Here is a 21,949-nt window from a genome sequence, read left to right on the forward strand (position 1 = left end):
TTAAAAAAAACATTGATGGCAGTGTAGCTTTTTCAGTGCAGGAAAATAAAGCAGGAATTAGTCACAGAAGAAATGGTCCATAACTTGAGAGACATTAGAGAAAATTCTAAGTCTAGATCGACCTCACATGAAAGGCTAGTTGAGAGGCCAGCTTGGGTCTGATGAATGTTGTTACAAGAGGATTGCTCTTTCCCTCTGATGCTGTCTAATTTATGTACTATAATGTGCATGTTGGCTTACCCCATGATATGTCTTGTAGATGTGTTGAAAGCCTATCATTAATTCTTACCCCTCAGTAAAACAGACAATGTTTTATGTTGTTTCATTATATGGATGAGATGTGTTAAGGATCGATGTAATAAGAAAGCAAAGCCATTGGCAGAAGAATTGACGTATCGTCCAACCTCCATTTTCATTACACACAGAGAGATAGAGCTTCAAGTGGTGTAGCTAGCGATGAGGAGTGGTCACACACCTTGTCAGGCCAGACATGGCTCACCCCAGACGCAGGGTCTTGCTCTCCAATGGCGATTCATTGTCATCAACCTCATTAATTTTCAAGATGAATTTACAACCACAGATGAAATAGCCAATTATCGCAGCCACTGGATCTTAAAAAAAGGGAAAGCCTCACTGGCTAGCAAATTGGTTTCTGTTGCGCTCTTGAACTTCCACAGTTGAGAAGCTTTCCCTTTTGACAGCCAGACATTTTTGTTGTTGCCGGATCAGAGGCAGTGGGTTATGACAGGGCAGGAAAGTAATTTAGACCAGAGGCCACAAAGACTTCCAGGCCTGAAGCAGCGTTCATAAAGGGCCAGAGAGTGGTGCACAGACAACCCGTTAGGGAGCTGCTCAGTGTTCAGGTAGCAACGTAGGTGGTGGGCTTCTGGAGGTGTCAGCAAGGCTCTTCCACCGTCAGTCAACCTCCCCCCTACAAGCAGCTCTAGCTGACAAGCAATTACCAGTCACTTTAGCAGAGAGCACCACCCAAGGTTTGTGTGTGTGTGATGAGTAGTCGCAAATGTTATGTGTGTCCAGTTACAACATCATTACCGAAACAAAGAAACAAAGCAGTAGCCTTTCGAGGGAGATAACTTCTCGCTAAACTAATGGTTATTTCTCGACATTGTTCGCTGCTGTGTTTTTCTTTGTTCCTTTAAACACAAGGGGTCTTTGTGAAGGCATCTCATGTGTCTGTTTTAACATCCGGCTATGCATGACACTTCATTGACAGTGACTGATGTCTTGCCTTCACAATGCAGTGATGCTGTCTTCATTACATTCAGCTGCCTCTTGTGAAAAAGGCAGAGTTGACCGTAACTTGTGTGTGTGTGTGTGTTTGTTTGACTTGCAGCTTAACCACTACTCATTGGTTTGGCTCAGTTTGACGTGTGTGAAGTTTATGGTAGCTGTGCGGAACATCTCTCATTACCGCTGATTCAGTCCAAGCTCTCTGTTTGCTTTTGAAAGCATGTGTCGTCATGTGAGTCTAATGGTGCTCGTGTCTCCCCGCAGGTGACTAAGACGGTGAAGACGGTGACCACGCGGACGGTCCGGCAGGTTCCGCTGGGGCCAGATGGCCTCCCGCTGCCTGAGGGCTCCTCGCCGCTGGGCAGCTACACGGACTCCATCGACAGGCGCTACCTGAAGAACGGCGACCGCTACAACACGCCACAGGCCAGCTCCACACTCGGTCGCCCTTACAACAACAACGGCTCCTACATCAGTGCCGACTCATACGCCGACACGCCCAACAGCCAGTATGGAGGCGGCAGCGTTGGTGGCCACCACTACGGCCTGCACGATGGCTACAGCGACCTGGCCGACAGCTATGGAAGTCTGTCGCGTGGCCTCAACTACCGCCCCCCTGCGCGCTACCCGCCCTACATGCCAGGCGGTTATAGGCCTGAGAACAGCTACACACTGCCCATCCGCAAAGACGACTATGGCCATGTGGCGCAGCCGCAGGTGCCCATGGGCAGCAGCGTGGACCTGAATCGCTCGCAGCCTGAGCGCTTCCAGCCTGAGCCCTATGGCCTGGAGGACGACCGCCGCAGCCTGGGCCCCGATGACGAGGAGCCCTACGAGCTGGAGCCCGACTACTCCACTGCCAATCGGCGCACCCTGGGCGGAGCTGACCGCGGGCGCACCATGCGGGAGCCAATCAGAGATGGACCCCGTGTCAGGTGAGTGAACACAGTGGGGCTTGGGTATGGGCTTGGACTCCATGTATTGTTCTATTTTATAAAGATTGGCCATGTTCCCCATAAACTTGCAGACAAAATCTCAGTAGCTGATTAGCAAGAGCTACCTTAAGGCTCATTTATGCTCAATGTTAAATACGGATACGGGCGGAGCCATGTTCATTTTGTCCGTATTTGGGCACGTTTTCTGAAAGCTAACGGATACGGATGAAAGGAGCAGTATCACCCGGAAGGATGGGGATAGCGTTACCAATAGTTCAAGCAAGACATGAAGACATTTAAAATACGGAGGATAGGTTATGGAATTTAATAAGACATTTTTTAAATGTATATCAGACCACCGCCGTCTCCAACGCTGCCCTCGCTTTTGTCTTTTTCCACAGGTACATTATTATGATCCTTCTCCACCGTCACCATGTTTGTTGTCATCAGAAACCTCAGAAATCTGAGCTGCTCTCTAGTGGATTTATTTCTGAGCATCCATGCCAACGTAAAGGACATTTACATTTACATTTAGTCATTTAGCAGATGCTTTTGTCCAAAGCGATGTACAAGGGACAGAACAGTCAAGCTACGAGCATTAGAGACCTAGTGTAACAATAAATACTATTTTACATAAGAAATAGAAAAGAAGTGCAGGAATGTAACTACTGTAAGTGCAAGTTAAGTACTAGTAGAAGTGCAAGTTAGGAAGGGAGGTCCTCTCTTAAAGGTTGGGTCTTCAAGGTAGAGAGGGACACCCCTGCTCTGGTAGTGCTAGAACATATAGAGTGCTGTTATTGTTTGAAATAGACTTATTTATTTTCATACGTAAAGGGAGCATAAATGGGCCTTTAGAAGTGCTCACAACTCGGCACACTTTATTTTCTCCTTGAGAGAAGACGTACTTGGAAAAAGGGCAGCTTTGATGATTGGTTTAGTGAAGCATGCAGATGGCTCTTTCCTAGAGCCTCTATCTTTTCATGAGAATAATCAAGAGGTGTTGTTGTGCAGCAGCATATGATACAGAGTGTGGGTGTTATGAGAATAAGTCTATAAGGAGAAAAATGCTCCATTGAACCATAGCATGCACTCTGTATGTTCTAATTACGTATTGTCGGGAGAGGCCACATAGAGCGAATGACCCCTAATAATACGGAAAAGTACACTTCTTATTCAAATTGATTCAGCACATCTGCAATCTGAATAGAACTGAGTTGATGGAGAGAGTGTCAGATCGAGTAAATGAAAGAGTGAGGAGGAAAAAACAAGAGTGAATGAATGGGAGTGAGTGTGACTGAAGACTGGGAAAGAGTCAGTACAAAATTGAAAGAGGGTGAAGGCAATGCTTCAGCAACAACTCCCCCCCCCCCCCTTTCTCTCTCTTTCTTCCTCTTTGAGGGGTTTTCACCAAAGGTCACCTTCAGCTGGGGAACAGTGTAACCCCTAGCACCATCTGGCAACTAACCGCCGGTTAGCACTGCCTTCAGAGTGCTCCGTGCGTGAGCCTGTGCCTCCTAACAGTCTCCACAACAATTCTTGTTTCCTACAGTTGTTCCACTCTGCCACTAAAACTTGTCCTTAGTCCTCCAGTATGGCCTCTATTAAAAAGGGGTTTAGCCAAGAAGGCCTCACAGCAAACTGACATTTGACTGTTGAGTGGGTGCATTGTGGGATGTGTTGTTTTCTGTTTATCAAGAGCTTTTCTTTTTGACTAGTGATCTGTGACAGATGGAGTTGTTTTTTTTTTTTTTTCACTTTTTTTTTTCACCCCTACTGAGGCGGGATGCTGGCCTGAAGCCAATTTGTAAAGGAAGGAGATGAAAAGGCAAAGGAGAGAGACTGAGAGAGACTTTCAGTGAGGTGTACAGATGATGCAGGATTGGGGAGGCAGATACAAAACTGGGTTTTGTTGGTGGCTGGTTGGTGCTTGGTGCTTCCATCTGTAGTCTCAGATGTGAGTCTTTTTCACACACACACTTACACACACACACACACACACACACACAAAACACACTCTCAGTAATTCACTCACTCTCACACATGTCCTCTACCTCATATACCTGTCAGCTGTGAGCGATCTGACTTGCCTGTCAAAGCTGTTACATGTTTGATAACACAGACAGACTCATACAAAGACACAAGCTGCCCCATCCCCCTAACGGGAACATACTGTGGAACGCCAAGACACTGACAGATCACCCTTTAATGAAGCATCATGATCGAATGGCAGTCATTGTTCTGGAAAAGCGATGTTCTACCGTCTTCTTTCCTCTGACTGAAGCCTTCACTCTCATCACTCCACTCTCTCCCTCTCTACCTTATGTTCTCTGTCTGTCTATTTCTCCCTCGCTCTCTCTCACTCTCTCCCAACTATATTATATCTGGATTTTGAATGGCATCTCTTTTAGCAGCCAACACCCATCCCCTGCGCCGCCCCCCCCCCCCCCCCCCCCCCCCCACCACCACCACCATCCCCCCCCCCACAAATAACAGTCTTACTCTGAAATCACTGTAATGAATGCAGACAAAATGGAAGTGTCTTAATTACAGTGTATTGTGCTAGACAGTTTGGAAACCTTCAATTAGGCAGAAAATGGGAAATGAAGATGTTGGTGCAGTGTGCGGCCTCCCCACGTGTGTGACGAGCGCTGCCTTAGGGCACTGCTGAAGCTTAGTGCTTTGTGGAGGGAGCGATGGAAAAGTCTGTGTGTGTGTGTGTGTGCCCGTGTTTGTGTTTTGTCTCTGCCTCTCCACCTTTTGCCGTTTGATCTCTATTGATCATGCTGAGTCCCATTTTGTCTCTTTCTCTATCTGCAGCTCTCTTCTGTTTGTCTTCGCTTGCCTTTCTTCTGCTCTCTCTGTCAGTGTCACTCTTCCTCCACTGCCCTCTTCTTCCCTCACTTCTTACATCTTGCTCCCTCTTCTGCCTTGTTCTCTCTTTTCTCTGCATGTGTGGGGCAGTTGTCAGGGTGATTAATAGCCAGTCTTGAACTCTCACAGTGTATGTATGTGTGTGTTTGTTTGTCCGCTTGTGTGTGAGTGTGTGTGTGTTTGTTTGTGTGTGTGTGTGGGGGGGGGGGTATCTGAAGGGTCATCTCGGCAAGAGTAACCACAAGATGTATCCGCATTCTCTCCCAAACACACACACACACACACACACACACACACACACACACACACACACACACTCACTCTTTTCCACTGCTCCATTCCACCTGCTATGTCATCTGGCAGCAGGAGCAGAAGGGTCACCATGGAGATCGCCTCCTGGGAGACGACAAGCTGCAGACCCGCCCCCCTCCATGTGCTCTTTCCGTCCTAATGAAGATCACACATGACACCTTACACTGGGGACCGTATCAAACCAGACAGGGCAACAGCAATGCTCAATACCACATTACCAGGAGATAACGGAGTACACAAAGATGGCTTCCCAAGACTCCAATCCGTGTCTGACTGCCCCTCTCTGCCCTTCTCTGCCCTTCTCTGCCCCACTCTTTACCACCAAAATGGAAACAGCATAATAAAGAATCTCCACTGAGGTGACACTCTAATGATGATACTAATAATATTAATGATAATATTAATATATTAATAGATAATAATATGGAAGAGGATAAGAGAATAGATAATGTGATTTTGCATGACAAGCAGTGCTTTGAAACGGAGGATTTTCATTAAAAGAATAAAGGGAGGATGCGCTGTAAACCTGCTTTTTCCCGCACCTCTCCCAAAAAACAAAACCTGCGAGCCGCCAATTAATTACACTTCTTTAGAAGACAAAGAAAGCGGAATATTTTAGCTCAAAGCTCAGCTTCGCTCGAGCAGCTTTTGTTGGTGGAGCTCGAATGATTTCACAAAGCGCCTAATCCTTTTATTATTATTCTGAAGGGAAAGTCAAGACACACAGGAGTAACTCAGTAAACTAGATAATGCAAGAACATAGGAAAATGTAGTTATGGTTACACAATAATTATACATTACATACATTATACATGTATGGTACTGTGTTCACATTCACATTCACTCTCTATCTCACTCTCCTCAGACACACACACACACACACACACACACACACACACACCCACACACACACACACACACACACACACACACACACACACACACACACACACACACACACACACATACACACACTCACACGCACACTCACATATAAAGGACAGGGAGGACTTCATCCTGGTGTGAATGGCAGGCCCCTGTAATCATGGAAGGAGCATCATGTCTGGCCGGAGTGCGGCTGCTTTTAATGTTGCGTGAATAACGGGTCGGCGCCCACACAATGGCTCCAATTTAAATGCAAATCCTGACATTCCCATCAGGCCGCCTGAAAGGCATCAACTAGCATCGGTTGTGTATAAATAATTTCAATTTATGAATTCAGGGTGTGTGTCTGTTTGAGCGTAAAACAGAGAATGTTGTGTGTGCATGTGTGGGTCTATGTGTGCACGTAAAATATTGGATGTGTTTATGTGTGTGATGGTGCTAGTGTTGGTTTGTGTGTGTGTGTGTGTGTGTGTGTGTGTGTGTGTGTGTGTGTGTGTGTTTTAGAGAGAGAGAGAGAGAGAGAGAGATTAATGATGCCTGTGAAGGGACCGGGCTAATGGAATATCATTGTGAAGATATCCCATCTCTCTGCTCTGTTCTTGCCACAGCAAACTCAAATTGGTCTCTGAAAGCACTGTCACCATTCCTAATATCCACCTCGCTGATGAGCTTATCCAACCCCTCATCCTGTCTGTCACACACACACACACACACACACACACACACACACACACACACACACACACACGCCAATGCATGCACATACTCAAAGAAATATGCTACTCTTGCAAACACATTCATCATGCAGCTCAGGAACATTAAATGGTACATTAGTACATGCTTACACGCACGCACGCACGCACGCACGCAGACTCACAGCTCTGAGTGACTTAATTACTGGGCTTAATCAGTAGATGGCTTTGGGTGCAGTTTTATTACTGCCTGTAAAACAGAGCTGTCGGTCTCCCAGACAGACCACCCCACTAAATGTATCCCAGCCCCGAGCCCCCATACACACACACACACACACTCACACACACACATATACTGATTTAATATACTTTCTTTCATTCTCTCTCACTCACACACACACACACACACACACACACACACACACACACATATACTGATTTAATATACTTTCTTTAATTCTCTCTCACACACACACACACACACACACACACACACACACAAACATAATCATTACCGTCTAATTACACACATGAGCTTATACACTGGGAGCCATGGCAGCAAATCAGTAACTGCATACCCACTGAGGTTCACTGAGTATACTTCAGATCCTGTTGCCACTCCAAACACATGGGCTGCCCGCCTCTGAGCTCAGTAAGTCAGTCAGTCAGGTGAGTTCACTCCAGTCCACCACTGCCACACCGCAGCCAAACCACACCAAAGCAGGAACCCAAGAAGCCCACCCCAGCCTGGCTCCTCTCCTGTCATGGCTTTCATGTCGGCGTCGGAGAGGGGCTTCACCTGTTGTTGCAGCTGCGACTGTGAACCCTGTTTTGCGGCTGTTGCTTGTTTTTGTGTGTGTGTGTGTGTGTGTGTGTGTGTGTTTTTCCTCCGCCCCTTCTCGCCCGCACTGTTCCATGTTCCCATGTTTCCAGGCGTGGTGTATCAAATGTCCTGCGTTTCCTGCTGAACCAACCTTCTAAGCTCGATTCGTATCAAGTGATCTTTCACATGACGTGCGCCAGCTGGGCACTCTTGCCCCTCTGAGGTGCCCACCATGTTCCACCCCTGCCCCACGCCACCTCCACCACTGTGGCGCTGTGTCCCTCTCGTTGATTGGCCAGGCAGCTTGGAGCCTCATGTGCCAACATCCTTCCTGTCCCCACCTTCATAGGCAGTAATTAACATAAAACGCCTCGTTAGCTGCGCACGATTCCTAGAACACACAAACACTCAAGCACAACAGCAGCTTATTTCAATGCAGCGCACGTCAAAAGGCGCTCAAGTTGGCGGCTCTATAATACCAGATAAACAAGCTCCGAGAGAGAGATGGGGGAGGAGAGAGAAAGAGAGAGATATGGCAGAAGAGAGGGAAAGAGGGAGAGAGAGAGATGGAGAGTGAGTGAGTAAGTGAGTGAGTGAGAGGAGGATGTAGTGTGGGTTCAGATATGGAGTGCCACTTTAATTCCATTCCCCCGTCTCCCACTTCCCCTCACTGTCCGCTCTTATTACCAGCTGGATGGCAACCCGAGACGCCGGGTTGAGTGGAACAGCGAGTTAATAGAGTTTGTATTAGCAGCCTGGCCTCGGATGCTTACGGGGGGAGCTCAGGAATAATGAGCCCAGGGGGGGAAGCATGACGCTGGGTGGAGGGAGATGGGCCGGATGAAAGCCCCTTGTAACCCCCATCGCACACAGCATCTCTTAAAAGCACAGGCCAAGGTGAAGGGTTTTTATTATTTATTTATTTTTGCTTCGCTGAGAGTGTGGATGCAACACTGATGTTTCAGAGCCTAATGGTGCTCATGCCACAAGTGACTTGTAAAAAGGGCTCCTGTCTGCCAGGCAGAAACTTAGAAGTGTGTCAGTGGTGGTGATCGCAATCATGTCCTTACGTGTGTGTGTGTGTGTGTGTGTGTGTGTGTGTGTGTTTGTGTTTGTGTGGGTGGGTGTGTGTGGATGTGTGTTTGTGTGTGTGTGTGTGTGTGTGTGTTTTTGTGTGTGTTTGTGTGTGTGTTTGTGTTTGTGTGGGTGGGTGTGTGTGTGTGTGTGTGGGTTTGTGTGTGTGTGTGTGTGTGTGTGTGTGTGTGTGTGTGTGTGTGTGTGTGTTTGTGTGTATGTCTGTCTGTGTGTCTGTGTATTTATGTTTGTGGGAGGTTGATGTCTGAGAGGAGGCCAAGGGTTAGTACAGGTCAGTGTGGTCCAAACCGCCTACACAAACCTTCAGACCTGTGGGTGGGGTCAGGAGTCAAGTTTACATAGAATATAAACCCACTCTAAAGTGCACACACAATATCATACTTCACACTCAGTTCTGGGTGCTTATATAACGCACCCTCCAAAATCCATAATGCCCTTTTTCTGCTATGCAGGCACCAGTGATAACCCTCAGTCATGTTGACATCAGGCCCCTGCTGCTGGACATGGGGATGAGCTCTCCGTTTTCTGCATGAAACTTCAGTCTCTTACTGGAGACTATTCTCGTTTATCTTCACCTCTTATTTTATGAAGAAAACAATCCTCTTTTGCTTTTTTCCTCCTCTCTCAGTGCTTTGGAGTACAGTCACTGTTGCTCTTGGCTTCTCTCTCTCTCTCTCTCTCTCTCTCTCTCTCTCTCTCTCCCTCTCTCTCTCTCTCTCTCTGAAGGCTGTGCAGACTCTCTTACTCTCTTTCTCTGTCTTTTTCTCTTTTTTGTTCTGCATGAGCTAAGGGTAAAGCTGTAACCTTGCTTTTCTCCGTCATTAATAAAAGACAGAGAGAGAGAGTGTGTGTATGTGAGTGAGAGAGCATCACTCTTCCCTGACAGAGACAATAAATAAGGAAGCGGTGGCTGTTGCTCTCGCCGACAGGAGCTGTTTTTCCACCCTGCTCGCTAACCAAGAGCTTATTAAGAACACAGGGCATTTTTTCACCAGTCTCTATTTCTCTTTCTCTCTCTCTCTCTTTCTCGCTCTCTCTCTCTCTCTCTCTCCTTTAACCTCTCTTTCACCTCTTCCCTCCATTTTCCGCCTCCTTCCTCTCGTCATGACTCTTCTCACCTCTGTCTGACTCCCTCTAACTTATTTCCTCAGCTCCGAGAGCCAGTCCCCTCCGGCTCCACTGCCATTTCCCACAGCCTTCTCATTGCCTCCTCAACAGCCACACTGTCCTCAAATGTGCATTAGGGTTCTCACCCATTTTCCCTGCAGGGGTGTGCATGGATAATCGAATATCCGCTTAACCATTTGCAGCATAACTATTCAAAGTTATGCTGCAAATACTAGGTCAGTAATACTAGTATTTGGTTATTCTGTACATACACACAGTTAGGCAGTGGCGGTCCGTGCATTTCACGACTGGGCCTTCAGCGATGTCCTACCACTGATCTCAAAAAGAAACTTTTTGAGATCAGTGTGTCCTACACGATGTTAAACTGAGTGAATCCGCCTCCTAATACCATCATTATGACGCCATGGCTCTAGAACCATTATATTTATACAGAAAGGCAGTGAGTACCTTAACATAGTCGAGTACAACAGACTTTATTAATATTTCCGGAGCATTTAAAATCAATACACCCGTATTAACAATACATTAAGAGTAGTAAACTCTCAGTTATATGATCGCTTGCTGTCACAACTTAAAAATAAAAGGCGATTTTCAGGGATTAGTCTACAAAGTTTTATTAAGTCCACCGAAAGCTTTAACAAGTTTGTCCACTAAACATCGCATTGTCCCACCTGCAAAGCAGTTTCATTAAACTTCCCATCCTCACGATATCCAGTTTTTCTTGAAAGTTCCGTCTTGAAAATGGCGTTGTAATTGTATCAAAAACTGGAATTATCAAGTTGGTGTAAACTAGTTTATGAGTAGGTTAATATAATTATATTTAGTCTTACCAATTGAAACAACTAAACTAGCATAAGCATGTACGTCGTTTTCGCATTAGCCAGCTAAACTGAGCACTGAAGCACTGCACCGGTCTGCCTCAGTATCCAATCAAAGGACGTTTACGTGTCACGTTCAACGCGAGGACAGAAATCTTCCGGGCCTTCTAGAAGGCCCAGTGTCGCCAACTCGAAATCCGATTGGTTGTCACAACTGTCTGTTTCAGTTCATTCAACTTAAATTAAATGAAACAGCCAGTTGTGATAACCAATCAGATGTACACGGGCCTTCAATGTGAATTATGAAGGCCTCAGGGAAGATTTCTGTTCTCGGGGAAGATTTCACGGAGCGTGGCAACACATGATAGCTGAAATATGATTGGATGAAAGCTCTAACATAAATTAACAACGCTGGAAGTTATGAAATGAAGATAATGGACTATAGGGAATAATTGAATACATATTTATGAAAAGAAAATATTAAAATTAAATGTATTTTATTACATTTATTTTCTGATGATGTTTAGGCCAGCAGAGAAGGCCTTGAAGGCCCTGACGGACCACCACTGCAGTTAGGGGGGTTATGAGAAGATATGAGATACCCTCTTTAAATAATGATATTGTTACTCTGTGGAGATGGTATGCACACTCACAACAACTTGCTATTTATGTTGTACTACTAATAAGAAGCAAAATCCCAATGCGAAGTTTTCTGTTTCATCTAAGGCTAGAGACTGTAAATATGTTTATTTGCCTTGAAAGTATAACTAAGATGGTCTGCTAGGAATTCGAAGAGTCCTGACTGAAACACATGCATTTGGTCAGTGGTCTTTCTGGGGGAAATCCCCTGCTAAAATAAATCTCTAAAGTGACTCATGTGGTCATGTTGATGAGAATATATTTTCTTTCTCTCTCTTTCCCTACCATCCTCATCTTCTATCTCTCCACACTGGCATGTGTTGCTGAGCTATTTACGTTTTCCCCCCAAATTGTACCTTGTTTTAACAGGTTTGTCACTTTGAATATATTGGATATATAATGCATGAATGAAAAAAAAAATAGTCTTAAAATGATAAATTCCATTTCTGTTTAAATGATAAATTTCATTTATTTTCTCCCTCTCTCTTTCTTTCTATCTCTCTTTTTGTCTCCCTCCTCCAGAGGGGCTTACGATGACCCTATTGAGTCAGAGATGATCGACGAGCGCCACCCGTACATCCAGGGCATGTACCCGGCACCACTGGCACAGCCCGAGCGCGGCAGCATGGCCAGCCTGGACCGCATGGCCACGGTCGACCGCATGGCCACCATGGATCGCATGGCAACCATGGACCGCATGGCAACCATGGACCGCATGGCCACCATGGAGCGCATGGGCGGCCGCCGCTCACCCTCCGTGGACAGCATCCGCAAGGACCCGCGCTGGCGCGACCCGGACCTGCCCGAGGTCATCGCCATGCTGGAGCACCAGATCGACCCGGTCAAGTCCAACGCCGCCGCCTACCTGCAGCACCTGTGCTACGAGAACGACAAGATCAAGAAGGAGGTGCGCCACCTGAAGGGCATCCCCGTGCTGGCAGGCCTGCTGGACCACCCCAAGGCCGAGGTGCACCGCAAGGCCTGCGGCGCGCTGCGCAACATCTCCTACGGCAAGGACAACGACAACAAGGTGGCCATCAAGAACTGCGACGGCATCCCCGCGCTCGTCCGCCTGCTGCGCAAGACCAACGACATGGAGGTCCGCGAGCTCATCACAGGTGAGTGACCACCCTAGTCCCCCCCACCCCCCCTACTAATTTGCCTAACCTCTCCTCGATTTCCTGCTTCTAAATACAACCTGTTATACATGTTATACAAACTTCCATCTACTTACAAACTTAATCCCTTTTTCCAAGAATCACCTCAGGGTTTGAAAACCCGCTAATGGCAGCTCAAATGTGTTTGTCTACATCAACTCACCCACCTCTTTCTGTCGACTGAAAAAGCGGTGTTTTTTTCTCCAAGTGAGTGACACACCCGCTCTGTCGCAAATACACCAAACACATACCGAACAGGAAGTCATTTCACATCACGGCTCTAATGGGCCTCTCTCATGTGCTCCTTCAGAGAACATGCTCCTGTGAACACTCACAATACACACATGTTGTTTCACACACTCCCTCTCTCTGTTTGGCCACTCGGCTAATGAAAGCCTGAGGGTTGTTGTGCACTGCACACTACACAGGGCTGCGTTTCAGGGGCAGAGTCACTGTGTGTGTGTGCGTGTGTGTGTGTGTGTGTGTAGAGATAGAGAGACAGAGAGAGAGTGGTGGGGTGGACCCGAAAAAAAACAGGTCACTGTTACAGTACAGTCCGGTAAACTTTGGACGTGACCTGTGAAATGTCATTGTGAGTTCACAATGGAGCAAGTGTGTGTGTGTGTGTGTGTGTGTGTGAGAGTCTGGCTGGAGCACTAATCCTGGCTCCGTCCGCCTGACCTGATACACATCCGCAGGAATGCCTGGAATGTCAGCCAGGTTATTTTTTTTTGTTCTGTAACATTCACAAAAGGGAGCAGAAAAGCAAGGTAGCAATAGCATTGAAATCTGAAAACATTTCAGCTCACTGAAGCTTTAGTGACTAAATGAGTTATGGACAACAATGGTGGCCACTGTCATGTCGCCCTCTGTGGAGCTTGTTTTGTTTGTGTACAAACACGAATCATGTACACACTTATACCGGAGGAACTACAGTGTAGAGACATGTCACTGGAGGACAGCTGTGCCACAGCAGACATGATTGCCTTTACAGGACCTTGTCGCTTTCAGTCATGGCTAAGAATATCCCTCTCTCTCTCTCTCTACCGAGGAGGAGGAGAAGGAGTGGCGTAAACAGGCAGCTACCCTCTACCTCCTCCTCCTCCACCCACCCACCCACCCTTCAGAAAAAGAGCAGCCTTGGCAGGCCATATGCTCTGGGGCAGCGAGGGCCCCTAAGAAAACAGGGCCGCTCACAACGGGCCGTTGCCTTGCAGCGATCCCAGGGCCAGCCGTGTTTTTCTACAATTAAAAATAATTGTGGGGTTTCAAAAATAGCCTCCTTTTTTCAGTTGTCCATGTGTGCTTTTTCGAGCCTTTACGGGCCATCCCAGAAACCCACAGCTGCCACTGTGTATGTGGGTGTGTGTGTACGTGTGTGTGGTGGGTGCCCTCCTGGAGACACTGTGTATGCGTGTGTGTCTGGACGTGTGTGTGGTGGGAGCCCTCCTGGAAGCACAGAGGAGGCCCTGGCTGTCTGACGTGGACAGAGCCCAAATGGTTTTGTAGTGGCACAAGCTAATTTAAATCAGCCCTTTCTGGCTGTGCTATTTTTGTAGTATGTCGTATGCCTACGTGTGCCAGTCCCCGTTCCTGTCCTCTTCCTCCCCCCTTCCTACTGTCTTTCTCTCTTTCTGTTTTTCCTCCTGAGAGATGGATTGTTTTTAAAATGCTGTTTTGCCCGAATCTGTACACGCCACCCTTGGACATGCCAACAAAGTGGAGTTGTTCCAGAACTGTCAAGTGCATGTTTGTGTATGTCTGTCTGTGTGCTTGTGCGTATGTATGGGTGTGTGCATGCATTGGTTATGTATGCCTATTATGAGTGCATGTTGGCGTGCAGACCCAGTGGAGATGGATCAAGCACAGATTGCATTTGCACAGGGCTTTGTTTCCTTCACCCAGCTTGTAGCTCCAGATGGAAAGGGCCGGAGGTGTGGATAAATCAGCCCTCTGCTGCCCTCTCTCTCACTCCCCGCCTGCCTCTATAGCCTCCACGGGTCCTGGCTCGGCCGAGATGCAAGACATGGAGAAGGAGGGGGGTGTTTGGGGGGCAAGGGGGGCAGGACTGAGTGGCAGTGGGTCTGTGTGTGTAGTACCCTCCTGGTTGGCACTGAGGTTGGCACTGCGGAGGGACTGGTTATATCCTGTCTGTGCCTCTAATGCTGTCCCCCCGTGTGTTATTCTGCTTTCCACTGTGTGTTTGTAAAATTAGAGAGCCTCGTCCACCATCTGCAGCCATTAGCCTGTAAAACACAGGAGTAAAAAAAAACCTAATATTTTATATGCATGGTGTGTGTGTGTGTGTGTGTGTGTCTGTCTATCTGTGCAGTGTGTGTTTGTGTGAGTGTGTGTGTGTGTGTGTGTGTGTGTGTGTGTGTGTGTGTGTGTGTGTGTGTCTGTCTCATCCTGTGATGAATGAATTGGGGGTTTGGGGGGAGGGGTGGCCTAGGTCGTAATGGGCTCCTCTAAGTGAATGGCCTATTCCAGGAGCATGTGTGCTGCGCCCAGGAAATTGAATTAGCCAGGAGGCTCCAATGACAACCCGGAAGGGAGTTGGATAAACTCAATAAGGGCTCACCTCACCTCACAGCACTCCCGGCCATCCCACGTAGAGTCTGCTCAAGTCCCCCAACACCCCCACGCACTTTCGGATTTGATTTGTGTCCAGGATGCAGGCGCCATGGGAGCAGAGAGATGTGTCTATTTGTGTGTGTGTGTGTGTGTGTGTGTGTGTGTGTGTGTGTGTGTGTTTGTCTTTGTGTTTCTGTATGCGTGTGGGTGTGTTTCTCTGTGTGAGCATGTGTGTGTGAGAGAGAGTGAGAGAGAGAGACCGAGAGGCTGAGTGTGTGGGGGAGGTTGCCACTGATTAGACCTTCACAACGCTAACCAGCCACCATCCCTCAAACTAAAATCTTGAGCGATGCGTCACCTCCCTTCCGAACAGACAAACACAAGTGGCAGCTTCCCGGCTAAAGACCCCGTGAGCATCCATTCCAGTGATTCCCCTCTGAACTGAGTTGCACTGCATTGGGGTATACAATCTAGTCTGATGGATTTTAGCTGACTGCGCTTAACACAAAGATGGGTGTCCTCAACAGACTTAATGAATTAAAAGCCAAGGAGACTGGAGACTTGCACAAGCACTGGGGGGGCGATCAGCATACAAAACCAGTCTTTACAAACCATTTATTTCCCATCGGGAGAGGCTGTTGTCCTTTTCATTAGCCAGCCTCCTACTAATTTGTAAAGCACACTTTTCTACAATTATAACTTGGCACCTTATTTGCAATCTGGTAGGATGATAAAGTAATGGAGACACTTTTTTGTTTTAAATAAACGAGCCCATTGCTTAGAGGGTAAATCCTGGTGGACCCATGATGGAGTATCATAAGAAATCACTGCCAGCAGGTTGCATAATGCCCAGTGGAGATTGATGAGTTTTTAAAGGGCATGTATTTATGCTCACTGAAGAGATGGATCTGAGGGAACGTCTCATGGTGTTTTGGTTTTAAGAAATAATTACCTTTTTTTTTTCTTTCCCGTCATAGATCATTACTTTAATTGTTGCAGGGCAAACAAGAGTAAGCTATTTTTTGCGTGTTTTTTATATAGTTCGAAGGAGGCGATTTTACCACCGCATCCTGTGGCTGTTGTGAAAGCTTGTTGTTAAAGCCAATGGGGTGACTCTAATCGCACAATGTGGAGGTAATCAACCTGTTAAGGCCCAGAGCGTTTTGGAGAGGTGGGGGCGCAAATCACAATTCCTCTCCGTATGCTGCCGAAACGTCCACGGCAATAACGCATGCTCCAGCGAGCCAACTACGCCTTAATGAGCCGATCGTGTTGAACGAGCCCGTGTCAACCCCGAGCCGGCCGCACTCTGCACATGCGGTGTGCTTTTCCCACCCTCGTCCTGATGGCCTTCTGCAAATGTGGAGGTGATGAAGTAAGCAGTAGGCTCGGCATCCCAAGGTGACTGCTCATGTGTTTCTTTTATGGTAGGCAGGTAGTCATATTCCTATTCCTGTTAAAGGCACAGTTGCAGGGATGTGTTTTATTTTACACATCCACCCACCACCCCCAAAAAGTGGTGCTGGTGAAGACAGCGGCAGTTGGGGGGGGGGGGGTTGTCTGCTGAGTGACTGGTGCACAGATCTGTTTGGCTCCCAAAGAGCAGGGTGGGAGTCAGGCGTGTGTGTGTGTGTGTGTGTGTGTGTGTGGATGTGGGAGGGGGGAGGGTGTGTGTGTGTGAGTGTGTGTGTGTTTGAGATTAGGCTAAATGCCAAAGCTCCCGGCTGTTATTGTTCAGTCTGAGCAAAACTCATTTGGTGTGCCGGAGGGACCACATTTCTCTGTAACCCGGGAAGAGAAAGTTTTATCTTTTTACCCCACCTCCCCTCATCAGAACTTCTCCCAGGGTTGCAGGCAGGGGTACGAGGGGCAGGGGTGGTTGTGGCGAGGGGAGGGGTAGGTGGAGGCAGGAGATCGTCTCCCCGCGCTCGGCTCTGCTCTGGCTTTGATGTGGTTTTGTAATATTTCTTGTTTTCCGGCGACCCCTACGTGGTCCTGCTCCGGCTCATCCATTTGTTACGCAGGATCCTTCCTGAGTCCCTTTTTATTGTGGGCGGTTGCCAGGCACCCCATGCTTCCTCTGTGTTCATATCTTGTGTACCCCACACACACACACGCACACACACACACACACACACACACACACACACACACACACACACAGAGTCGTTTAATTACTCGCAGTGGGGTGACACTGGGCTGAGCTGACTTTCCTGTGATGCCTCGGTACCGTGTCTCTTTTTCCCTGCCCGTCTTCTTTCATTTTGTGGGATTTGCCTGTGATTGATTTATTCACAGAGTAATCCCTGATATATTTATATGTATCTTTGTATGATCGCAACAGAGTCGACTCTTGTAATGACTTATCTCTGGATTTGTTCCTTCTGTTTGTCTTATCTGTGTCACTCTCTATATATCTTTTCGTCGCCCCCTTTCTCTCTCTCTTTGTCTTTTCATTGTAAGTAACATGACGTTTGTGTCGTTGTCATAGGAACACTGTGGAACCTGTCGTCTTACGAGCCCCTAAAGATGGTGATCATCAACCATGGCCTGCAGACCATGACCAACGAGGTCATCATCCCGCACTCGGGTTGGGAGGGCGAGCCCAACGAGGACTCCAAGCCGCGTGACGTCGAGTGGACCACCGTCTTCAAGAACACGTCCGGGTGCCTGAGGTAGGGCTCTGGCACACACCTGGCAACCACATACCGCCCTCTCACCCGCCCGGCACAGACTGTGGGGAGCAGGCTGGCTTCACTGTGGAGTGCAATGTGCTACCATGATTTAGCTGTTCCTCTCCCTCTCTCTCACTCTCTCTCTCTCTCTCTCTCTCTCTCTCATTCACTCTCACTCTCTGAACCTCTCTGTCCTCTCTTTCCCCTGAAACTAAGTCTACCCAATGATGTATGGAGTTGAATAGGGTTCATTTCCTCTGAAATATGCATCGCTTGGCGATGAGCAAGGGAAAATGAGTTTGGCAAATATTTCCGATGCTCTCCTGATGTTGTAATGGTTCTGAGGGGGGTTGGGGGAGGGTTCACTGGTGGTGCAGATGCCAGCAGATATGTTATTTTTTCTCTCTCCCATCCCTCTCTCTCTCTCTCGCTCTGTGCATTTTATATAAAGATGGAAAGGAAAATCAATGGGAGTGCCCTGAGTCACTGTACTGGCTGCCTCTACCCATTAGCAGAACTATTAGCAGCTCCTCTGCCGAGAGCGCTGCAGACCTTTTGGGGCCGCTCCAGCCCGTCTTTTGATTAAGACATCCAGGGGCCAGAGGGAGGTTTTCATCGCCATGGTTACCCCTGCATCCAACCACAAACAGCAGAAGGAGTCAGACAGGTTTTTTTTTCACTGTGGGCCTTGGACGAGCTTGGCTCAAGATAAGAACCCTGGAGACAAAGTTAGCGAGCTAGTGAGTTGGGCAGCTAGCTAGCTGGAGGACAAGTTGAGCTCATTTATCTGTGCCTCTTGCCTCTGAAGGCAGATCTAAAAAAACCTGAGGTGAGGTGGGACAGAAGTTATTTTTTCACGCTCAAAGGTTACCCGAAGAAGGTGGTGCCAGTGGTTAGAAACTCCCTGCGCTGATCTCGCCCAGAGGTTTCACCCCTTGGGGAATTCCCCCTGACGGTAGCAGGTTTATTTTTGGAACGATCAAAAAGCAAGGGCCATTCAACGGTTCAGACAATGCTTGGGTTTAACATGGAGGCCATTGGTGAGCTACTCCATCCTGGGGACTGATGATTTTGTCTCCCCTGTGCGTCTCTCTTTGGTGGTTCTTTCCGTGCTGTTCTGGGAGGGCAAGCTGACCTCCACATGAGAGGATGGGAGGAGGAAGAGACCTTGTGGCTCTCTAGGCTGAGATAAACCCACTGCTCTTGCCTCCCCTCCGCCTGGCCTTTAAGTTAACCTCTCTCTCTGAAGAATGACACCATTGAAATAAACAGGCTCGGCCCTTGTTCCAAGGCAGGCGCACTGGCAGAGCGCCGGCCACGTGTATGGGCAATGACCCTTCTGGAAGTTTCTTTTGATCTTCTTAGATGATCGTGCTGATCTCGCCCGCTTGTGCCAAGACCTCTGCAGATGTTGAGTGGCCACGTCTGCTCTTTTTAGAGTTTGTGGGATTCCTGGGCAACGTGTGTGCGGCTCCAGACTGTACAACCCCCCTTACTAAACACACACACCAGACACACACACACACACACACACACACACACACACATACACACGAAAACCTTAGTCTTCATCCAGTCTTCTCTCTGCTCTAGTGATTGAGGTGGAGGCCTTAGTGTATTGGCAGGCTGCCATGACAACGTCCCACCACAGTAGCCTGGTCAGGGTTACCGGGAGCTTGCACTTGGACCCTGACTTTCTCCCTCACCCTCTCTCTCTCTCTCTCCATCCCTGTCTCTCTCTCCCGCCCTCCCTCTCTCTCTCTCCACTCTTCTCCGCTGCCTCTCGCAGCTGACGCACTGCAGCCTCCTGGTCAGCTGCCAACTTGGTGCTTACTTTTCCAGCCACCACCAAGCTCACACACACACACAGAAACACACTCATATCCTCTTCTCCTTTCTCTGCCTTCTTCCTACCTCCTCCTCTTCTCTCTCCCCGGTTCCTCCCTAGACACAACCAAAGTAATACATTCCAAATTCATTCCATTTTTTCCTCCGACTGGGGACTCTCTCTTTCTCCTCCATTTTTTCTCTCTCTGTTGATTTCTCTCTCTTTCTCTCTCTCTCTCTCTCTCTCTCTCTCTCTCTCTCTTTCTCTCTCTCTCTCTTCATGTCTGTGCCATTATGTTTCCCTGTCACTCACAAGCTCTCTTTCTTTCTCTGTTTTCTCTCTCCATCTCTTTCTCCATCCGTCTCACTTTCTCACCCACCCCCACCCCCTTCCTCTCACCACAAACATCTGTATCTGCTTGGGTGACCTGAGCTGGGGAGGCTTTGAGCCTCCTGTCCTTAGATTACATGGCTTCCCTCTCGAGACCAGGCCCCCAGCTTCCCATTTTCATTTCAGTCATTGTAATCGGTCTTCGCCCGCAACGAGGGCACCATCGCCAGGGCACCCAGGCCAAACTAATAGCATGGGTGGCAGGGGGGCAGGGGGTTAGGGATGGCTGCGCGCTGGTGGGTGTGTGTTCTCCAGGTGTGAGACTGGATCCGTCCGGCTTTTGTCCGTCTGTCTGTGGACTGACTGGACGTGACGTCAGCCATACCGAACCGCACCCAACACCTTTCATCTCCAGCCTCCAATCTATCTCGCAAAGCTGCCTGCTGTTCTGCCAGTCTCCATGGAAACTGTATCTAATGACATCTGTTGCCTAGTAAGCCTCTTGAAAGCAGAGCCAGCACAGAGAGGGGTGTGTGTGTGTGTGTGTGTGTGTGTGTGTGTGCGCCCATGTTTAAGGTTTTTGGTGAAGCACTCTCTCCTTCATTTTGGTCCTTGACAATGCAGAAACACTTTGTTTAAGACGAGTCTTACACAGGGAGCCAAAAGATGTGCTTTTATAGCTGGTGGGGTTGTACTGAATCCAAACGATAGACTGCTTATGTGTGATGTGCCACATCCACCTTGAGACAGTGAAAGGTCAAAATGAAGGTCAGATGACCTCTCTGTCATCCTGGTACACTTTCCCACAGGGTGTAATATGAAAGACAGTTTTTGTCTGTATTAATGCACAACAACACCCCCCACCCCACCACAACCCACCCCCATGAAGCGATGTACACAAACATACAGATCAGTATACAGCTATCCATGCAGCTGTACACAAAAGGAAGATCCTTGACAAAATGGATGCAATAGGCACACACACCAAACAATGCAGGGTCATGTTCTATTTATGCCACCCACAAGTGTCCTCAGTGAGTGACTGCTGTTGGGAAGGCGTCCATCTGCAGAGCAGGGAGATTGATGGCCGGTGGACAGAAGCTACCCCCTGGTTTAGCCGTGAAAGACAAATGTAACCAGAGCTGGCGACCATCTCCCATCTATCGCCAGTGCCGCCCGTCAGGGAACACCCCCAAAGAGGTGTACCGTTGAAATGCATCCCAACACAGTGAGCACACCACGCGTTCACAAGTCACTACGACTCGTTTTATATATACCGATCTGCATGTGCCTCTATGGCAGTCAGATGTTTGTGAAGGTGCTTCTTTGTGTGCATTTTGACCTCAGGGTGACATATATATATGAGAACAAACATCCGCCCCAGATAGCGGCCAGGCTGCTTATCAGGGCTGGCTAAATGTATAAATCCTAGGTGGACCTTTAGGCTGGCATTCTTCAGATTGTGTTTGCCCGAAATGAATTAAGCCCCCCCCCCCCTAAGAAAAACATTGTTAATAAAGTTATACATTTGAATCTCTTAGCATAATTAATCTAAACCAAAAACAAGTCACACAAATGTTAATGCCAACAACTAAAGCAAATAAGTAAAAAATGTAATAAAATGGTGCGGCTCCGTCGTACAGGGTGGGTACTAACCAGCAGCAGATGGAAAGGAAAGGGAATTAACCCCGAAGTTAAAAACATGTAATACTTCGGCCCTGGAGCATTTTACTAAGTCTTCCTTGCCATCTCCAACTACGGTCAGAGACAGACAGCACGAAAGGTTAACAAACAGAATGAAATAACCTACACATTACACACGCTATGCCTTAATAAAACTCACGTTATATGCCACTAAAGGAGGCACGACAGACAAGTCTTACCACTGAAGATATCCAACCATCAAGGTTTAATCCATGTTGTGGAGAACAAGGAT

At 47.9% G+C, this 21,949-nt stretch overlaps 1 protein-coding gene across 11 annotated transcripts in view; it reads left to right on the top strand.

Moving 5' to 3' along the window:
• Positions 1 to 21,949, top strand: part of arvcfb (ARVCF delta catenin family member b) — a 162,658-nt gene that overhangs the window by 103,438 nt on the left and 37,271 nt on the right. For all 11 annotated transcript variants that reach the window (XM_080852721.1, XM_080852728.1, XM_080852725.1 and 8 more), the window contains 3 exons: positions 1,516 to 2,186; positions 11,972 to 12,567; positions 17,672 to 17,855. In XM_080852721.1, the coding sequence (XP_080708847.1) occupies positions 1,516 to 2,186; positions 11,972 to 12,567; positions 17,672 to 17,855 (1,451 nt within the window). The remainder of the gene's footprint in view (positions 1 to 1,515; positions 2,187 to 11,971; positions 12,568 to 17,671; positions 17,856 to 21,949) is intronic.

Source organism: Sprattus sprattus, assembly GCF_963457725.1.
Source record: "Sprattus sprattus genome assembly, chromosome: 15".
NCBI lineage: Eukaryota > Metazoa > Chordata > Actinopteri > Clupeiformes > Clupeidae > Sprattus > Sprattus sprattus.